General features: G+C 36.7%; 1 protein-coding gene across 3 annotated transcripts in view; it reads right to left on the bottom strand.

Annotated features, from left to right (window-relative positions):
* The window catches only part of LOC121318782 (transducin-like enhancer protein 1), a 62302-nt gene that overhangs the window by 19973 nt on the left and 21685 nt on the right, over positions 1-20644 (bottom strand). For 2 of the 3 annotated variants that reach the window (XM_041255831.1, XM_041255848.1), the window contains 4 exons: positions 19266-19328; positions 15216-15320; positions 3596-3803; positions 2370-2386 (listed from right to left, as the gene is read on the bottom strand). In XM_041255831.1, coding sequence (XP_041111765.1) covers positions 2370-2386; positions 3596-3803; positions 15216-15320; positions 19266-19328 — 393 coding nt within the window. The remainder of the gene's footprint in view (positions 1-2369; positions 2387-3595; positions 3804-15215; positions 15321-19265; positions 19329-20644) is intronic. The other variant, XM_041255840.1, reaches the window with a different exon arrangement.

Here is a 20644-nt window from a genome sequence, read left to right as displayed (position 1 = left end):
GTACAATGTTAAAAGACACTTTGAAATGAAACATCAAGACTTTCAATCAAAATATCTGAAGACAAAGTTAAAAATGAGTCTTCAGAAAATCGCTAATACAAATGAGCAGAAAGTGTTGCGTGACACACTTACAGGAGCAGACGCTGTGATACGCATCTGACAATATTTGCTGGATGCTTGCCAAACACGGCAAATCATTTAATGATGGGGAGCTAGTAGAATAATCTTTTTTAGAATTTGCAGTCTATTTCTCATGATTGCAGAAACAAAAGCAAAGTCAGAAAAGGATAAATCAATCTGCCGTTAAGAAATGAGTCGCCTCATCTCAGATCTTTCAGAAAACCTGGCTACCCAATTTAAAAATCAAAGATCGCCTCTGCTGCTGCTTTAAGCTTTGCAGTGGATGAATCAACAGATATAAGAGACATAGCCCAGCTTTGCATTTGGGCTTGATTAGTCAACTTTGAAATTTCTAAAGATTTACTTTCACTGCGGTCACTACACTATCAGACTCGTGGGGAGGATGTATATATTGCTGTCTGCCAAGCCTGCAGTGAAATGAATGTTCAATTAAGTTCAGTAGTTTCTGTAACAGATCGAGCTCCATGTATGAACAGTAAAACTTTGGGGACTAGTTGTTGAAATTACAAAGAAGCAGGCACATTTGTTGACATTTCACTGTATTGTCCATCAACTGGATTTCTGCAGCAAGTTAGGAGACAGTTGCATGAAGAGAATAATTAACAGTTGTTAGCGTAATAAACTTAACTTATGCTCAACCTTTACTACATCGCCATTTTGATTCTTTGCTGCAAGAAATGGAATCGTCATATGGTGAGATACTATTACATACGGAAGATGGCTAAGTTGTGGTCAAGTTTTTCAAATATTTGCTAAATTACTTAAGGAAATCGTAAAATTTCCTTCTGAAATTAGTGAGGCTAATTCCTGATGTCAAACAATGCATGTGCAGATGCTCTGGAAATTGGCAAAAGATAAATATATGCTGCTTTGATACAGCAGCTGCAAGATTTTTTTTTTGTCAAACTTTTGTTCTACGAAGTGTCAGTAACTGGAACCTGTAGATTTTTTATTCCTGTAAAATCATCTTCAGTGAGTAACAGCTAAACAGTTAAGCTAAGAGGCTGTACTAAAGGACTATCAGCAGATACAGTCTTTAAAAAGCAACTGAAAAACAAAAACAATTAATTCTACTGATATAAATAAGTACGTTTTCAGAAAAGGAAAAAATAAACTAAAAAAGGTGTTTACTGTGCTCGCTCACCCCCAGTGAACAAACTATTAAATTGTATATTTTCTTAATTGGTAACATGCAAGTAAGTTTAATTTAAAAAAAAAAAAAGAATTATGTTTGCACAGCAAATCTCGTGCTTGCTCACAGGAGGTGCACAGTAGGGGTCACAAATTCCAAGTATCTGGCACTTATTATATTTTTCTAACTCCTGTGACTTGGAGGTGAGAAGTGTGCTCTGCGGTTGCAAATACATTACATTTCAGTGTGAAATATATTGTTTTTACATTAGCTGCCATGGTTGTTTTGACTGTGCGGTGCTGTCAGATGAAAAACCTCAATAAGGAAGAAACAGTATGCTTCTTTCCATGTTTCTAAAGAGATAGGGTAATCAACATTTGGTGACTAAATATGTACAAATCCACAACTCCCCACAATCTTTGACTGGTTGCCTACTGTAAATTAATGTTATTTAAATCACAAATCTAAACATATATGTTCACTTCTAAACACATCTTGTTTATAATTACCCTCCCCACATTTCAGTGAAAAATAAAAAATAAAAAACTCACCAGATTAAGTATTCTACGTTCATATTTCTGATTATATATATATATATATATATATATATATTATATATATATATATATATATATACATACACACACACACATATATATATACACACACACACTCTTTTTTTCACATATATTGTCAGTGGCCTGCAATCCACCGACAAGACGAAGCTACCGTGTCCAAGTATAGTATTTTCAAATACCAGCACACCCTTAATTATATAGTGACCTGCTTTAGATAGATTTGACGGGTACATTAGACAACAGACAACAAATACTGCACTATTTCAGGTCATCTGCTAAACATACACTTATGTGGGAGTAATTAGTTGGCTTAAAGCATAGTAGTACCTTTGCTATGACAAAGATTTATATAATAGTTTGACAATTTGTCTCTCTGAATAAGTGAACACTATGCACATGTCATGTGGATATCTTGAACAGATTAAGCATCTAACCAGACAGTTTGCTAATTTAACTGTTTATATGTAGTTAAAAATGGTTGAGAAATTCAGTGTTAGCAGGAGAGCAAGTGTACTTACTGTGCTTGGTTCTTTCTCTGTTTCCGCAGTAACCAAGAAAAGCACAAACATGGTCGTTCAGTAACAAGGTGCAAAAACAGAAACGAAAACAGAAAAAAAGGAATTAGAAACACAAGCCAATTCAAGTTTTTAAGCAGATTTTATTAATAGAAATCATTGCACATTCCTGATACAGCAATTTCCTGAAAATGTTTACACTTACGGTTTAATAACAGTATAGTTACAGTTTATCATACCTATCTCCTTCCCCTTGGAAACCAATAACGACTGTTCAATTAATTACTTTTAAATAGTTTAAAAAACAAAGTGCAATTGCTTGTCATTCATTGCGCAAATTACTATCTTTTTTTTTTTTAAATTGCCGTTTAAATGAGCACAAAGTTAGCTTCAGATAACCTGCAAACTTATAATGAAACAGATGTCCTTGCATCAATAGGCTCACATGTCATTATCTTTCCATTAGTACCATTTTCACATATTCTAAAGCCACAGCATGGAGCAGAAAAAGCATGCAGCATGAGGAGGTAATTAACTACAAATTACAAGTGATGGCCTGACTATTTCCAAAGACTATCCGATATTAGTCTTTATATGAAATATTCACAGTAACCTTGAAATATCACCGATACCAATACCAGTTATTTCTTATTTATTCTTTTAGCCAGGTCAAGTTCATTAATGACAGCAGAGATTACGCATACACAACTAGCATTTCACAAATGGTCACAGCTTTCCCTTCACGTCTGATTCACAGATCTGCTCCAGTTCAGCCAGCCTGCTGCACTTCCACAAAAACAAACACAAAAAACAACACAAAAGGCTTTCAAAAATGCAGACACGTGCAACCTCTGCCTTTAGGAAACCTATTTCAGCAGGGCTGCACAGTCTTTTGAAAACCTGATCTGTATGTTTTGAACAGAGAATAAGTTGATTCTCAGGTGCACTTAATATAAAACACTAACAAAAAAACTAAACTTCACTCTAGTGCAAGCCATTGCTTGAAATCATCCCACCCCATTTCCCCCAAAAATATTTAAAAACTTTAAAAAAATATATTCCATACTTTTCATCTTTAAAACAATCCTTACGGATTGGAGTTTTTTTTGTTTTTTACGAACTCAAGCAGGTGGGTCAAGTAATATACAATTTTTCTTTTTTTTTTTTTTTTTAATTGTCTGGACGTTCACACTGCAAAAGGTCCTAATCAAAATTGCCTGGCCTCTCACCTCTGTGGTGGTCGGAGTCATGGTGGCTTTTCTTGTCATCCTTAATTGGCAGGTGAGGCTGCCCACCAAGAGCGTTGGAAAGAGCCAGGAGACCTGCGCTGCTGCCCAGGTGGTGCAGTCCAGAAGGGTGCAGTCCAGAAGGGTGTGGGGTGAGAGGCACTGGAGGGCCATGGCCATGGGGCAGATGCTGGGCCTGTAGCTGCTGCTGCTGTTAGGGACGTGCATGGCAGGACAGGAAAAAAAAAGGAGAAATAACTTGGGTTAACTGAAAAAAAAGCACTTGCATTAATCTACCCGAGTAGTTCTGAACACATAGCAGAAAACTACAGTAAAAAGGAGTATGGGAATTTGAGCTCTTGCATGTGCAACAACAAAAAGGACATCCTTAGACGAACAAATCTGAATACGTTGATACAGTGAGTAACAAGTTCATCATTCCCTTGTTTGTCAAGAAACATTTTAAAGCAATTGAACAAAATGTTTTCCACCATGCAGATCCATTTACTTCATAGGTTTCGAATGTACAGTTATAACAGAAACATATGTTTTAGCATACATTAATTTTAATTTCAAAACATGATGCTAAATAAAAATTTGTTTGGAAGTCAACAAGCTGTTTGCCTCAATGACTAACAGCTTTGCAACTAGTAAGATGCTTTTGACCCCAAGACAATGCTGGGGTGACAAAGCAGGAACAGACTTCATGGAAGACAAGCCAAGAAAATTTATTTACCAAATACAGTGCAAGATGCCACATTTTAATAGCAAGGCACATGTTTACCATGACAAGTGTGTTTCAAAACTGCTCTTCTGAAACATTTAGAGTGAAAAAAGTGCATTACCAAGAATTAATTGTGTTCGCTATAACCACTTTAAGCAATATCAGGCTTTCTATATATTTAAAAAATGGTTCTGGAAAGCCTCTGCACTTATTTCTTTACCATATGAATGCAAATGCATACATATTTATTTATATGTAACATGCAAACATCAACTTTTACCAATTTTAGCTCAACAGAAGGATGTGCTGAAGCTCATTATGAAATTAAACAGATGCCTTCTGTGTGATATACAGTGTATTGACATTTAAAAAAAAAAAAAAGACAAGAAAAAAAATCCTTTAAGTTTTATATTTTGCTCACAAAGTGAAAAAGCAGCCATTAACATTTTTGGACAAGCAATCAACTTCCTACAGTAGCTCAGCTCCCTAACCTTTGTAAAACAAAGTAGAACATTCAACTGAAGGAAGCTGGTAGGGTTTTTTTCAGTCCACTAGACAAGCTCATTAGCCCTTAATTAAGAACTAGACATCTGCCATAAAAGTAACAGTCAGAGTAACAGATCTGCCCCAACACCAATTACTATCATCGCTCACAGAGCAAGAGCTGTGTCCAGCTTCGAGGCGGCAATGCAGAAAGACCACACTGCTCAGTGCTGGCAATTACCACAGCATTGGAATGGAAGAGACTAAAAACTACACTGTACAACTCAGCTAATTAACCTTATTTAACTATTTCAGCAACTTCACAAAAATGCCACCCTAGAAGAACTAAAAAGTTTTGTGTTACACTTAAATAAATACAAATGGACAGAGATATACATCTTGTTATAATAGATTTTTGAGCGGTATACAGCTGTATACAGGTTTGCAGTTTTGAAGGTAAAAAAAAAAAAAAAAAACACCACACCTTTGTAAAATGTACTGCACATTGTACTAGCAAGCATATCTTTGTTATGTATAGCATTAAAGCAGTTTTACTGAATACACTGACCAAATACACTTAATTTTGCCATCATGCGTCTAAGCATATTGTTTTAACATTATACATGTCATGTTTATGAAACAAACAGAAAAAAAAAAACAAACATAGGCTGTGTGTAACCTTGTGTTTTAGGTTATGTAACCTATTAATGTAACCTATTATAAGAACAAACCAAATACTGTACTAAGAACAAACCAAATACTGTACTAACAATAACAAACCCTTGAGGAGGTTAACATCATCATTTGAAAATTCACACAGTGTACAGTCAAGCAGAGAACATATAATAACTTATTTAATCATCTGGCAAATATCATATCTTTTTTTCTCCACTCGGTCATCACATTTATAGATTTTGTGTTTTGCTATAAGTAAAGAATGTTGCATTCAATGCAGCATTGTATAATTAGGCCTCTTTTTTTTTTTTAAATATGGATCTCTGGACTGTTGTATTGAGCATAGTAGTTCTACATTAATAACTACAAGATCACTGGTGTCTCATATACAGTTCATTACTAATTCAGAATTTGATAAGCAAGTATGTCTATTTTAGTCACTAAGTTTTTAATAACCAGTCTTAAATTAAAGTTAATGATGGGTTCAAACTCAAATTATTTTTAGAGCAAGCTAAAAGTTCCTGCACTGCTTTCTATTATTTGGAAACAGGGTGTAAACTCTACTTTTTAAAAGGCTTTGTTTTGAATAAACAAGTAGCCAAACACTTATAGGGTGGACAGAAACACTACAATAAAACCAGTATGGCTCCATTAACATGCAAATGAATGCTTTGGGTAAAGACATTTACTGAAAATATCCTTTTTTTCTTAGATCTTTCATGCTGCTAATGGCTCTCAAACCAACAAATATTAAAAGTTATTAAATTAAAATAACTCATCTTGGCTTAAACGCTACTGTGGTTTTACAGCATGCACCCCTATTGTTCCTACCACTGGGTTAGGTCCCCAAACAATATGGATAGCTCCTACCAAACTGGGCAAAGTTTACTTCGGCTACAGCTGCTGCCAGGAGGAGCAGACAGGCTCCCGCAGCCTCCTTACCCTGGGGAGACAGGTTGACACATTGCATGTGCAATGAGGGGACGGAAAGGTCTAGCAAATTGTCAACCCAATTTTACACTGCTCCAGTTTGTCAGGATGCACACGAACTCTTTCAAGCAAAATCAAGCATGTAACCCATTGTGCTCAAACATAATTACTGAGTTATTAAAACTGGAAATGGGTGGTTACAAGGAAGGAAAGAAAGAAAGAAAGAAAGAAAGAAAGAAAGAAAGAAAGAGGACTACAAAATTAAAACAGTAATAAGGCCCCTCAAGTAATCTAAATTTGTCTTGTTAGACTAAATAATGTTACAGTAAATATATATATATATATATATATATATATATATATATATATATATATATATATATATATATATAGATAGATAGATAGATAGATAGATAGATAGATAGATAGATAGATAGATAGATAGATAGATAGATAGATAGATAGATAGATAGGATATAGATGACTATATCCTAGCTATTGACTTTTTATGACTATGGACAACTTTTTATGCCAAACTTAAAATGTCTATATATATATATATATTTATTTTGACATTTCCCAGTTGTTTTTTTCATTTCGTTTTGGATAATCCAACACGCTCGATTGATATTGACTACTGAAATAATAGTGGTGAGTCGAGGCATTCCTAACCCAGGACCTCTCGCACTAAAGCATAGTGCCGATAACGCTGTACAAAAGAGCCGGCTCCTTTGCAAGAAGTGTACATCGGGCTTATGTCTTCGTGTATGATTACGTGCACGTTACGTTTATAGGACTCACACGGACATGCTGGCTGAGATGTGTTGAATGTCAAAGTGAATATGGAAATATGAGAATGGTGGTGTGATGAAGCCAATTTGCTTGTTACGTTAGTGAACCAGAGCTACGTTTTAAAACAGAGTTAGCAAATGCCTATCGTTAACATGTGCTGCAGCTACTAATCCTTTCCAGTTAGTGGTATCTTAAAATTAAGGACATATAACGATAATGCTGTTACTCATTTTTAGAAGGCCTTCTTTGTTCTTATCCAAGTTGCTGCAGTGACATCGTAGATGCTATAATGAGTTACTGCTTTAGCACTACCAAACACCAAAAGACAAATGCTGTTGCTATGCTGTTACTAAAATGCAGCCGCACCCAATAAATAAAACAAAAACCGTCAAAGTAGGAGGGCTGTGATTACACGATGTAACAATTTTTTTTTTTTTTTTTTTTTTTTGTTCCTGGGTAGTAAGTGTTTCCTAATTGCTTATGCCTCAAAAGTATAGAAAATGGCTATTATACGATTATACTGTAAATACAGTATAATCGTAAATCTCGAAAAACTACTCACTTCTAAATCTTTTGTAGTAATGTTTGTATTACTTTAGTATAAATACATGTTAATTTGGATTCATATGTTGTTTTTTCTGACTATGTGAACGAAAAGACACACATTTGCCCGTTTTCCCATTGGAAATAGTGATATTTTGAAATATCACTGTCCTGGTCACAAAAGCAAAGTTTGTGGGGAATAATAGCCATTTGCTATACTTTTGAGGAATAAGCAATTAGGAAATAACACTTACTACCCAGGAACAAAAATTGTGTTACATAGTGTAATCATTTAGGTCTACCGGAATTCATACTTCTGAAAAATGTGCTTCACCGATTACCATTCAATTACACAATTAATTGAAAGCTCAAGTTCAGAGCTCTCCATAGGGAAATCACCTGATGCCTGCTTCACCCACCCTAATATCAGTGGAAATCCACTCAATGAAATTAAAGATCATAATTTTCTTTTACTTTCATTATGAAGAGCGTACCCTCTATGACCCTTAGAAGTACCCTCAGCCTCACTCCAGCCTTACATAAACAACATACCGCAATGTTTGATGTTATACAGCCATCTTTTTATTTATTTATTTTTTTATAGGAAATGATTCCACGCATGATTTTGCTTTGCACAATTTAAGCAGCTCAAAATTTCAGTGTACTTCTGCCATATCTTGTTTTGTGTTTGTACCGCTTGCATTCCGAGTTCTCGCGGGAAGTTATTATCTCGCGAGATAACATTCGGCATTTTCCAGTATATGTTTCCGTGAATCAGTTTAACCAAAAAGACCAGTATTTTTGTTCAAATACCAGTTATTTTATTGCCTGATGAAGATCGCCATATACCGGAATATCGGTATTGTCGCACACACCTAGTGAAAAGTATTTATAGACATTATGGCATAAAATATCCTCCATATACCACTGCACGGATGCTTTCTCCAAGACTGTTGACATATAGAATTTAAAAAGCCAAAATGTAAAAAACAACACGGATTTCTTTGTATTTATCTAATAAAACAACTTAACAACCTTCAAGGCCAAATGTAAAATGGAACTACTGGAATCACTTTAAATGTTCCTTAAAACAAGGTCGCTACCAATTTGACATTTGTTTTTCATATTGCCCGGGACAACAAGTTTTACCGTTATACTTTGCCGGTCGGACAAGTACTTTTTTTTTCTTTTGTCAAAGCATTCTGTTGCTAGAAAAACTCCTGGAGATTTCTAGGGAGTCACACAAGGTCCTGAAAACTCTAAACTGGAAGTCCCGCACATACAAATTATTATTATATTTTTTTTTTTTTTAAATGTGTAACTCTAAACCTCAAAGCAAACATATATACAGAGTACACAAGTACACATTCTTTTAATTCACAACCCCTTAGTCACACAGTAACAAATGTATTTTAATTAACGCAACAATATTATTACATTGCCTTTGTCTAGTAGTAGCCCAATAAAATTTGACCGCTAGCTCTAGGAAGAACATTTAACATAATAAAAATTACAAAAACCTTTAAACTATTTTATATGTAATGTTTTAGCAATGTATTTATTTATTTATTTATTTATTTATTTATTTTAAAGCTACTTAAAATCAGCTGGTTGGCAGTAGGTTTGTAAAGCTATAGGATTCACAATTACTTTTAATACAAATCTGCGCTGTGACACCGACAGCGCAACGGCCACTGAAACACCCACAGGACAAAATGTATCTTTATCCAATGGCCATATAGGAACGTATTAAACAAGCGTCATTGCCGTTCTTCTAGACGATGTAGTTTAGAAAACAACCCTTTAACCCTTCCACTTCGGTGAAGAGTCTACCTGTTTGAGGTCTGACTGATATAAAAGTGATTTCAGCTTGTGTATCAGAACATCCACTGAACGTACACCGTATTATACCTTTCTAAACAGCTGAGAAACTGAAGATTACAAGAATACCGATTTTTTTTTGTTTGTTTTTACTCTGTTATGAAATATACCCTAACATTACCTAGTTTGAATGTATAAAAAAAAAAAAAAAAGCTTTAGAAAAGTACTTGAATTCATTTATCTAGAAATGTCTCCATAAGCGTAATTTTGTGATCTCCTACCTAAAAACTGTAATGGTACCCACAACTCTCATAAACTAGGATCAGATGTTATAAATACCGTGTCTGGTTTTCATTTTACACCAAATGGTTTGACGGGTGCGTAATGTGAAGAAGTTCGCCATCAGATAGATCTGTCAACTCATCACTATCTTCTGTAAATAATAATAATAATGTTTCTTTCTGATTGGGAAGCCGTTTTGGTTATGTAAAGCTCTCCGGAAATGCTGCGCTTTAAAATCATGGTATATACTGTAATCAAAAATGAAACCTACCAAATACTGCATTGCCTAATAAAAGGTCTCTCTATTGGCCTGGTGCATGAAGTCAGAACATAGATTGAATCTTTTTAGTTTAATTATCATTTTTGTTTTGGCATGTACAGTATTGTTTGGACTGAATTAAGTTTTCTTTATTTGATTTCAGAAAAAGCAGAATGTATTCACTAATTGATTGTGTTAATTGTTTAAAAGCAAAATCCTAAAAGTTATATTCTATGTGTGTGTATGTGTGTTTTGTGGGACACTGAGGGAGAAAGTAGGTTGTTAAGGAGGACAAGTATTTTTTTTTCAAAAATTGCACACCCGAGTCACCCCCCCCCCCCCCCCCCCACAAAAAAAAAAAAGCAGCCAGAATTGAAAGCGGCACACAAAGGGTCTGTATGTTTATGCAAGGCTGAGCTGTCAAGCGTTATAAAAGGGGGATGAACAATTGAAGACAAAAATCCACTGAAGCTCACCGGTTCAGGGGAAAAAAAAAAAAAAAGCTATTAAAAAGGAAATGAAGGTCAGCCTCCCAGTTTATTTCATCTAATTGACTGCCAATAGCTTAACACAGGCACACTGACTGCAGCTATGCAATTGAGAAACTGATGAAAGAAAAGTTGAAGCCAAGGCCAACTTTTATTTATTTATTTTAAATCGGCACTAATCCCCTACTCTTATTCCACATACCCAACTCCTTCCCCAAAAAAAAAAAAAAAAAAAAAAAAAAAAAAAAAACTTAAAGTAAAATATCATCTCCAGTGAGAGATTATAATTTTAAGCACAGATGGATTAACTGGTCCCTTTGAGCCTAAGTGCACCATCACTGGTCTATGCCAGCATTAATCCGTACAGATTAAAAGCATGTTTTAATTTTTCTTTGTGACTTGTCGGGTCGTCCCGTTGAAAAGACCAGTTAATGTACATACATTGATTTAGTATTTTTAATCTGCGAGGTCAGCAGTTATCAGGGTGGGGGGGGGGGGGGGGGGGGGGGGGGGGGGGGGGGGGGGGTTTTATAAATATATATATATATATATATATATATATATATATATATATATATATATATATATATATATATATATATATATATATTCAAAAAAAAAAAATTAACACATAGGTGTTTTGAATGTACTTTTTATAGCATTAGTATGGCAGTTTGCATAGTAAAATAGACAGTTCCAGAGACCCTTAACCTGTACAGGTCAAACAAAGGTCAAGGTCAACAGAAATCAGTAACAGGTATGCCCACCAATGGCATTGATGACAGCCTGACATCTCCTGCCCATGGATCAAATCAGAGCCTGGATAACATGCCGGGGAATGGCAACCCACTCTTGCTCAAGTGCCTGGAAAAGTCCTTGTAATGTCTGTGGCTCGGGGTGACACTGTCGCACATGTCGATCAAACTCATCCCACAAATGCTCAATGGGGTTCAGATCTCGTGATCGAGGCAGTTAGGGAAGCACTTGAACATTGTTCTGAGTGAGGAAAGCTGTGGTGGCCCGGGCTGTGTGCTGCTGTTCATTGTCATGCTGGAAAATTATGCTACGATGGTTCATGAATGGGATCACATGAGGCTGTATGATCTCATGACAATAGCGCTGATCTGTCAGGTTGCCTTGAATGTGAACAAGGTTGGTTTTGCCACTGTCTGAGATTGACGCCCACACCATGACACCCCACCAAATCTGTCAACCTGCCGCGCACAGTTGGCTGCAAAACATTCATGACGTCGCCTGTATACCCGGGCTCTTCCACCTGCACATCGAAGCAGAAATCTGGATTCATCACTGAACACCAAGTTTCTCCATCTTTGTATGGGCCACTCTGATTATGACACGACTGAAGTCATAATTGACGATGTTGCGGTGTAAGAATCACTCCAATAACTGGCCTTATTGCTCGGATACCTGACTCCCGTAGGCAGTTTCTGACAGTCTGGTCGGAAATTCTATGCATTCCTGTTACTGCAGAGGTTGTAGAGGTTGCAGTGGTGAACCTGTCATGTAAATGACGTAGGCGTATAAATCTGTCCTGGGCTGTCGTCGTCACATGTGGTCTACCAGATCTTGGGAAGTCAAGTGTTGCTCCAAGTTGCTGGTATTGGTGCCAAAGTCGTTCTATAGTGCTCTGGGAAACATTCAGAAGCCATGCCACGGAGGACTGAGATACACCAGCTTCCAAATGTCCAATAGCATTCTTCCGCGGTGCTTCGGTAAGTCTAGGCATAACTTCAAATGTGTCAACAATGAACAATAAGACATGCAAGCTGAGAACCCTCCACTTTTATAGCCACATCGCGGCATTTTGCAAGTGCAGTGAATGCACATGAATATTGCAAGTCTGAAGCAAATGGTGTTAAATGTGGGGAATATTCACGTTTTGGAGTACGTCATGCGCTTTCGATCCTGACTGACACGGTCAGCACAACATGTTTAAATAAAATACAATTATTTTGATTGAGTTTTGTTGCAATTTGTCATCGATTGAAGAAAAAAATATCTGATATGTGTTTCTTTTTTTTTTTTTGAAGGAGATATACAGAACTGTGACAAAGTATTTGCCCCTTGTCTGATTTTCTGTATTTTTGCATATTTTTTTATACTGAATGTTATCAGATCTTCAACCAAAATCTAATATTAGATAAAAGGGACCGAGAGAAGAAACACAAAATTGATACTTATTTCATTTATTTATTAAAGAAAGTTATGCAACACCCAATGGTCCCGTGTGAAAAAGTAATCACCCCCTTAGACTCAATAACTGGTTCTGCCACCTTTAGCAGCAATAACTGCAACCAAATGCTTCCTGTTGTTATTGATCAGTCTCTCACAGCGCCGTGGAGGAATTTTGGCCCACTCCTTCATGCAGAACTGCTTCTACTCAGTGACATTTGTGGGTTTTCGAGCATAAACTGCTCATTTCGGGTCCTGCCACAACATCCCAATGGGGTTTAGGTCTGGACTTTCAATAAGCCTTTCCAAAACTTTAAATGATTTGTTCTTCAACCACTCTGATGTAGACTTGCTTGTGTGTTTTGGATCATTGTCTTGCTGTATGACCCAGCTGTGCTTCAGCTTCAGCTCACGGATGGATGGCCTGACATTCTCCTGTAGAATTATCTGATACAGAACAGAATTCATGGTTCCTTCAACAATGGCAAGTCGTCCAGGTCCTGATGCAGCAAAGCATCCCCAAATCATGACACTATCACCACCAAGCTTGACCGTTGGTATGTGGTTCTTACTGTGGAATGCATTGTTTGGTTTTCACCAGACATAAGGGGACCCATGTCCTCTGTCCATAGAACATTGTTCCAGAACTCTTGAGGATCAGCCAGGTGCTTTTTGGCAAACTTGAGACGAGCATTCATGTTCTTCTTAGTAAGCAGTGGTTTCCGCCTTGCCATTCTGCCACGAATCCCATTTTTGCCCAGTGTCTTTCTGATGGTGGAGTCATGACCTTAGCCAAGGCAAGAGAGGCCTGCAGATCCCTGGATGTTGTTCTAGTGTTCTTTGTGACTTCCTGGACAATTTTACACCTTGCTCTTGGGAAAGATTTTGGCAGGACGGCCACTCCTGGGAAGATTCACAACTGTCCCAAACTTTCTCCATTTGGACAATATGGCTCTGACTGTGGTTTGGTGGAGCCCTAGAGCCTTACAAATGGCTTTGTAGCCCTTTTCAGACTGATAGGCATTATCAACATTTTTTTTCCCCGGAGGTCTTCAGGAATTTCTTTTGATCGTATTCAAGTATTCAAACAGACGACCTTAGTTATCCCTTTAATTCAATGTGAAAAATGTGCAAAAATGCAGAAAATCAGACATGGGGCTGTGACGAAGTGCCTGCCACTGTGTATATTATCTGTTATATGTTGCGTGTGGTGTGTTAATGTTGGTGTATAGTCATCGGTACACGGGATATAAACGGGTCTGTGTAACACAAGTGTTTAAAATGTATATTTGTATTTAGGCACGAGGATTGCACAGCACTTCACGTGCAAGTAAAAAGTAATATGTGAGCACGGGGAATTGCACTTTATTAATTCACATGCAGTTGTACCAAGACTCCAATTGAATGATTAATTAGCAATCGAGTCTTGGTACAGCTGCATAAAAACAGCATATTTTCACCCACTCGGGGTTGGGTGTTCGGTGAGTGGAGAACGGGATAGGAGACGGAGGTAGAAATAATAAGAATAGTAGTAATCGTTAAAAAATAGAAGCTCACCGTGTTTGTTTGTTAGTCCATTGTTTTGTTTAGTCCGTTTTGTTTGTCTTTTTATTTTGGCGAATGTGCCGTGTCCTGTCTTTGTATTGTTACAACTGTTTGTTTTCTGTTCTGTTTATTTATTAAATGCTGAGCGAAAGCATTCGCTCAGCTCCACCAAACTCCGCCTCTCTGTTTATTTTCCTGTTCCTGGTCTGATGCCACCCACACCGGCCGTCTTTGTGACAGGCAAATACTTTTTCACAGTACTGTATATTTAAAGTCTATTTCTTGTGTGATCTTTACAACAGATAAACAGTGAGCTATTGGGTAACATATGCACGGTCCATTAGATTAATTTAATAGACTGACAGCTACACACAACTTGTAATTTAACTGAAGGAACACAATTCTAGTACACAGAATACCCAAATAGTACCTTAAGATAAACAAACAAGGGCAATGAGAAGTAAAAAATCAATACATGAACAGCTCACGTGACACTACCAGCAATGGCAGCGCACGGAGCAACGCAGTCTACGAAAACTTTGGTAAGATGTATAATTTCTGAATAAATCCGCTTCGTTCGATAAATTAACGTTGCTGAAGAGCTTGATCATGGCAGATAAAGTTAGGGCGGATATGTGACAGGTGGATAGACAACAGATTACTGTATTAGACTAACTTGAGCAATACCTCGAGATTATACAACGAGAAAGCATTTGCTGTACTGGAAAAGGGGATACTACTGAGCCTCCCAGCTAAGGCCTATTCATCAATTGTGACTGACTACACTATTTTGTACTGTACCCCTTGAGGAACCTATTAGGCAGATACACTGGCATCCAACTTGTTACCCACAAACCCCAGCAATAAGAAATAGAAAGTTTTACACACTGTAGGAGGTAGACCTGGAAGGCCACGCACTCCGATGACGGCGTTCAGTTCTGCCATGGTCACTTGCTTGGCTCGCTCCACTGCTTGTGCAACTTGTTGTTGGTGCTAAAACAAACAAAAATGGACTTGAATATCTGCACACATATCCATGTCTAACTAATTGTAGTAAATACAGACTGAAGAAAACGACCACGAGGGACCAGGATTGCCCCAAGGGAAGACTATTGTTACCCATAGGGCGCTATAATGCCCAAAGCTGCAGGCTGAGGGCATTGCACCCTGGAGGTAACAGTAGTCGTCCCTAGGGGCATTTTATTTTTCACTATGAACTGAGTCTGCAGTACATATTTAATATTAGTTAGTCAAAATAATGAGGAGGCAAGGTAGGATAATAAATATAACTTTATATACTGTTGGTGAGGCTTATGCATTTTTTGTGTATGAAAAAAACAAAACATAAAACTGTTTGGCACCAATATCTTAGTGCTGTACAAATAATGAAGTAAACAACTACCAGTGCAACATTTCTGTAGCAAAATAGGTTGTCAGGATGAGATTCGCTAAATATTTTGGTAGCAAATATTTATGGCTTTACAGTACTTTGTTTAAATATAGCTGATACAGCATAAGTAAATAACTACATATTTACCAGTTTTTTTTTTTTTATCTTTCTGTTGTAGTATGTTTTGAAATTCATTTTCTGTTAAGTCACAGAATCACTTTTTTCATTTAGCCATTTTCTCATGTTAGGAGTAGAGTTAGAGGGCATTCCTTTGAAAGGGGGCGGTACTGACAGTGATGTGAACTAATCACCTATCAGAGGGAACTATTGTCCAGTGGTGTAAGGATGTTAGGGCAATAGTTCAATCTATTTTTGCTCCTATGATGATGTTTTAACTAGAGCTGTCAATCGATTAAAACATTTTTAAAAATAGATTAATTTATAGGCATTAGTTGTAATTAATAGATTAATCCGTGCACATTTTTAATAAAGGAAACAATATTATAGTGGCTGTCCTGCATAATTATTTTTGTATTATTATTATTATTTATTATTATTATTATTAATTTATTTCTTATCAGACACCCTTTTCAAGGGCAACTTACAATTGTTACAAAACATCACCGTACAAAGTATCACATTATAAAATATTACATTACAAGTTATCACATAAAATATCACATTAGAGAATCATAATACAGATAAGAGCAGTTATGAACGTACAATAAGGCAATAAAGAATACAGTAAAATATAAGAATACAGTAAGGTATAAGCAAGAGCAAGTTCGACTAAGTGCAGTTATAACATAGTAAATATTTTAAGAACATGCAGTAAGTATGAAATGCATGACTTCCCAATAACAGCAAATACAAAAAAGATGAGTATGGTTACCTAGAAGAGTAACATCAGATACAAGATATAGTTATAGGTAGGAGCAGTAGTTGAATGCGGTAAGGTATGGAGCAGTTCAGTGCAGGTACAAGCTGATGCAAGTACTGGTACAATTGGGTACCATATAGTCCAGTATAGTTGAGAGTTGAGTTTTACAGATGCTGTCTGAACAGGTGTGTCTTGAGGGACTGAGCAGCCCTGATATCCGTGGATAGGTCGTTCCACCACTGAGGGGCAAGGGTGGAGAAGGAGTGGGCTCTAGTGGCGGGGGAACAGAGGGAAGGGGGGGGGTACAGCTGATCTGCAGGTGGTGTAGGAGTGGAGGGGTTGCTTATGCCTTATCTTAACATATTTATGTTTTCCCGCCTCTGCTCACTCAAAAAGAAAATGTTTTGATGAATGTAGTGTGATGAACTAGTATAATTTTGACCTGATAAACAACTTGTATTATCTGTCTAGCTATAACACATATGAAACCTATGCATAGATAATGGTGATATACTGTTTAATAAACAGCTGTGTAAATTAAGAGACAGAGTAGATGTACTTATTTTAATACAGGGTCGGCTATATTGACTACTTAGAAATCTACTGTAGAAGCAAGTAATGAAGACGTTGGTAGCAAAGGGAATTTAAGCATCGTTTTGCTGCAAAATCTAAAACAGTCTGCTCCATTTACAAGTATTATACCGATTTTTAGCAATAAACAGCGTTTTCAAGCCAACCGGTTTCATACTTTATCCCTGGTTACACTGCAAGGAGTACAGTACTGTGCTTTATCTGTGCAAAGGCATGATACATTAAACTAATACACAGTTGTTATTTACAACAAACAAGTTTGTGTGTGTGTGTGTGTGTGTGTGTGTGTGTGGGGGGGGGGGGGGGGGGGGGGATGTTGTAAGGGGCAAAATTACAGGGGTTAACATTAGATATATTAGGAACATTTCTTATCTCTGCCGTTTCAATACACCATCTGTGTTTAGAAGAATTTGTCATGACGTCACACTATTTTCCTAAATTACCACATGTTTTATCACCTCCACCTTACAGATTGTCGCCCATGCACACAATACAAATTCATCTTCATTAATGGTGATAAAATATTTAGGACCATGAATTTCCAAGTTTATTTGTGGGTTTACAGGTTGCACAATGATATTGCAAAGAAAAGGGCCTTTTGAAGTATTGTTTTCAGAAGGGAGAGAGCTGTGGACCAAATAGTCTCTAATGCTTTTGTTTTCTATTAAGTTCTTCTGAATGAAGTATTGAATTGTCTTTATTTGTAGGATGATATGTTAGTACAAGAGGTTTATGATTTGCCTTGTTTTCTTGTATTTGTACAGGAGGGTGTTATTTGTTATCAACAAATCAGAATTCAAAACAAATATTTTGACATGCATTGACACAAAAATCATATGTTTATATTTGCTACAAATGGCAAATACCTTGCATTTATTCACCATCTCACCAGAAACAGTTTAAAAAATGGCAAATGAAAAAGTGCTCCGAGCTCCATGTGATGTGCGAGATATATACAAATAAAATAAATAAATAAATAAATAAAACACACTGCAGCTCGAGCCTCTACTTTAAAGTTTTAGGAGAGCAAAAAGTAAACAAACTAGATTATGCGCATGCAAGCACAGTGCTCTCTATGGAACGCCATCTGGGTCAAAAAAATGAATTTCATGGTACAGTAAAAAAGGCAAACACGTCACTCTGAAAAGCTGCGCCTAAACAATGTCCAACTTATTGAAAATGTGTAGTGATATATATATATATTTTTTTTGTTGTTTCGACTTTGTTATGTGGAATGTAATAAACGAGAACCAAAAACAGCGAGTATTTTTACCCTTCAATTTACAACACTATTTCCAAGTTTGTTTTACTTGAAGTTTTAAAGTTAAATTTCAATTTTTGTTTGTTTGTTCAAAAAGGCACAAGTAAACCTCATGTTATTACTTTATGAAAGTGTGTCTATGACCACTGTTTATTGTGAAGAAACAGCAAGGAATGAAAAAGTAAAAAAATAAATACAATGTGGTGTCAACTTAATGTACTGTTTTTTTCAGGAACGAACAAAACAACGTTTAACTTGAACTGCTATTTGGCATCCTTTGTTTTATAGTTAATTCACTCAGTTAAAGTAAGCCCTACACAGCTCATCCGTTACTCCTGGAATATTTTATTTCCATTTTAATGTATTACATATTGTAACACCTTGCTGTAAAACAAAGGCACACACACAGGGGCCACAGCCACGCCCCCCTGCACCTGCTGCTATACAGTCTGTGCTTGCGTTCTGAGTAATATAATGGCTTTTATTACTTTTAGAAAACAAGTGAATATCCGAAAGAATATTTAAATGTTTATTACACACACACCTTTGGATAAGAAACTCCTTAAAAGAGGAAGATTAAACTAAATGATAAATTATTGACAAATGTTTAACAAAAAAAAAAAAAAAAAAAAAATTGATGGATGCCAGTTAGATACCATGCGTGTTACACGAATCATCAGGAATCTTATACAGCTGCAATGGTAGCAGTCGTTCCTCAGACTCCTGTGTTGTGATAAATCCCCCCCCCCCCCCCCCCCCCCCCCCCCCAATAAAAAAGCCACTATTACACATTAACAGATGAGCAGACTGACTTACTTCCTGAGACAGAAATGGGATGACCTGTGCACAAATAGTATTCAACCTCTTTGCAATCTCTGTCTGTCAAGAAAAAGAAAATATATGTCAGTTAACAAAACAAAAGCTAAATATTTGTTATATTAAAATAAACCAATTATTCTTCCAATCAAAAGCATGCTTACATTAAATTAAAAAAAAAAAAAAAAAAAACACTGATGCATCGATTCACTGAAATTCATAGGACAGTGACACCACTCCAGAATGTCAAGTCTAGTTATCTATAGGCAGTGGCATCTACCCTCTAGATTACAAGCTAAATGCTACTTTCCCCTTTTAAAAGTTAAATACCGTACTCTAATACTCAAAAGAGCAATTTAAGGTTCGATAATCTAGTTGATATTTCCCTACTCCCATTTTACGTTGCACACAATTACAGTATACTTTTTACTTGTGCTAATTGTAAGACAGTTCATAAGGGACACACAGACAGTGAGCAACAAACTCTTAAATACTGAATACTTCTCAAATAAGACTAGTCCATTAGCTATAGTACTCAAGTTTAACTGATAGATATAAATGTATAGAATTGTCACAGTTGTAATCAGCAGCACATGCACGCAGCCTTCAACAGATTACAGTATGTGTGTTCTCAGTATCCAGCTTTTCTGGTTAGGTGATCAAGCATTTAAAAAATTGCAGATGCATGTCAGCTTTTTGAAGCAGCATCAAAACCATCGTCATAGAATTCTACTTCCCATACAATTATTTTCTACTCCCATCAAGTATCTGAGTTGCTGCTTCATCTGTGTGAACAGCCATGGTGCACCAATGGATGGACTTCAAGTGTACTGCATTTAAAACAATGATGGGGAGGGGGCAATAAACTTGCACTGAAAGATGCTTGGCCTGGCTACACTAATTGAGCTTTCTATTTATCTCTCTGGCAAGGCAGATTGCAGGCTGTATCTCCAGGAGAAAGCTCTTGTATCGGTCTGGCAGCTCTTACCAGAGCTTCAAGTGCCCTTAATTGTTTATGTTCCTAATGCAGAGTCTCTTGAATGTTTGCATTCCTTTTTAACAGCAGGCTTAAGAGCAGGGCCTATCAAAGACTGACAAAGCAATTCCATTCATCAGCTCTTGCTGCAGCAATGATGGCCTTTTGATTTATTTGCAAATGACAAGCTTGCCAGCCCCCCCCCCCCCCCCCCCCCAACTTAAGTGCTTGCCACTTTTTTGAAGCATCATTAAAATTAACATGAAGGAATTCTGTTCCGTTTTGCATGATAAAGTAGCAAACGCGATGCTTCCTACCTTTTTTATTAGTACTTTGTCGGCTGCAATTTGTTGCCAATTAAAAACTAAACACTTTAATGAATCACCGTTCTATGTTACATTTT

Source organism: Polyodon spathula, chromosome 1 (genome assembly GCF_017654505.1).
Source record: "Polyodon spathula isolate WHYD16114869_AA chromosome 1, ASM1765450v1, whole genome shotgun sequence".
NCBI classification, from domain to species: domain Eukaryota; kingdom Metazoa; phylum Chordata; class Actinopteri; order Acipenseriformes; family Polyodontidae; genus Polyodon; species Polyodon spathula.
The sequence above is the reverse complement of the archived record's forward strand: the minus strand, read 5'-3'. Positions and strand labels throughout refer to the sequence as shown.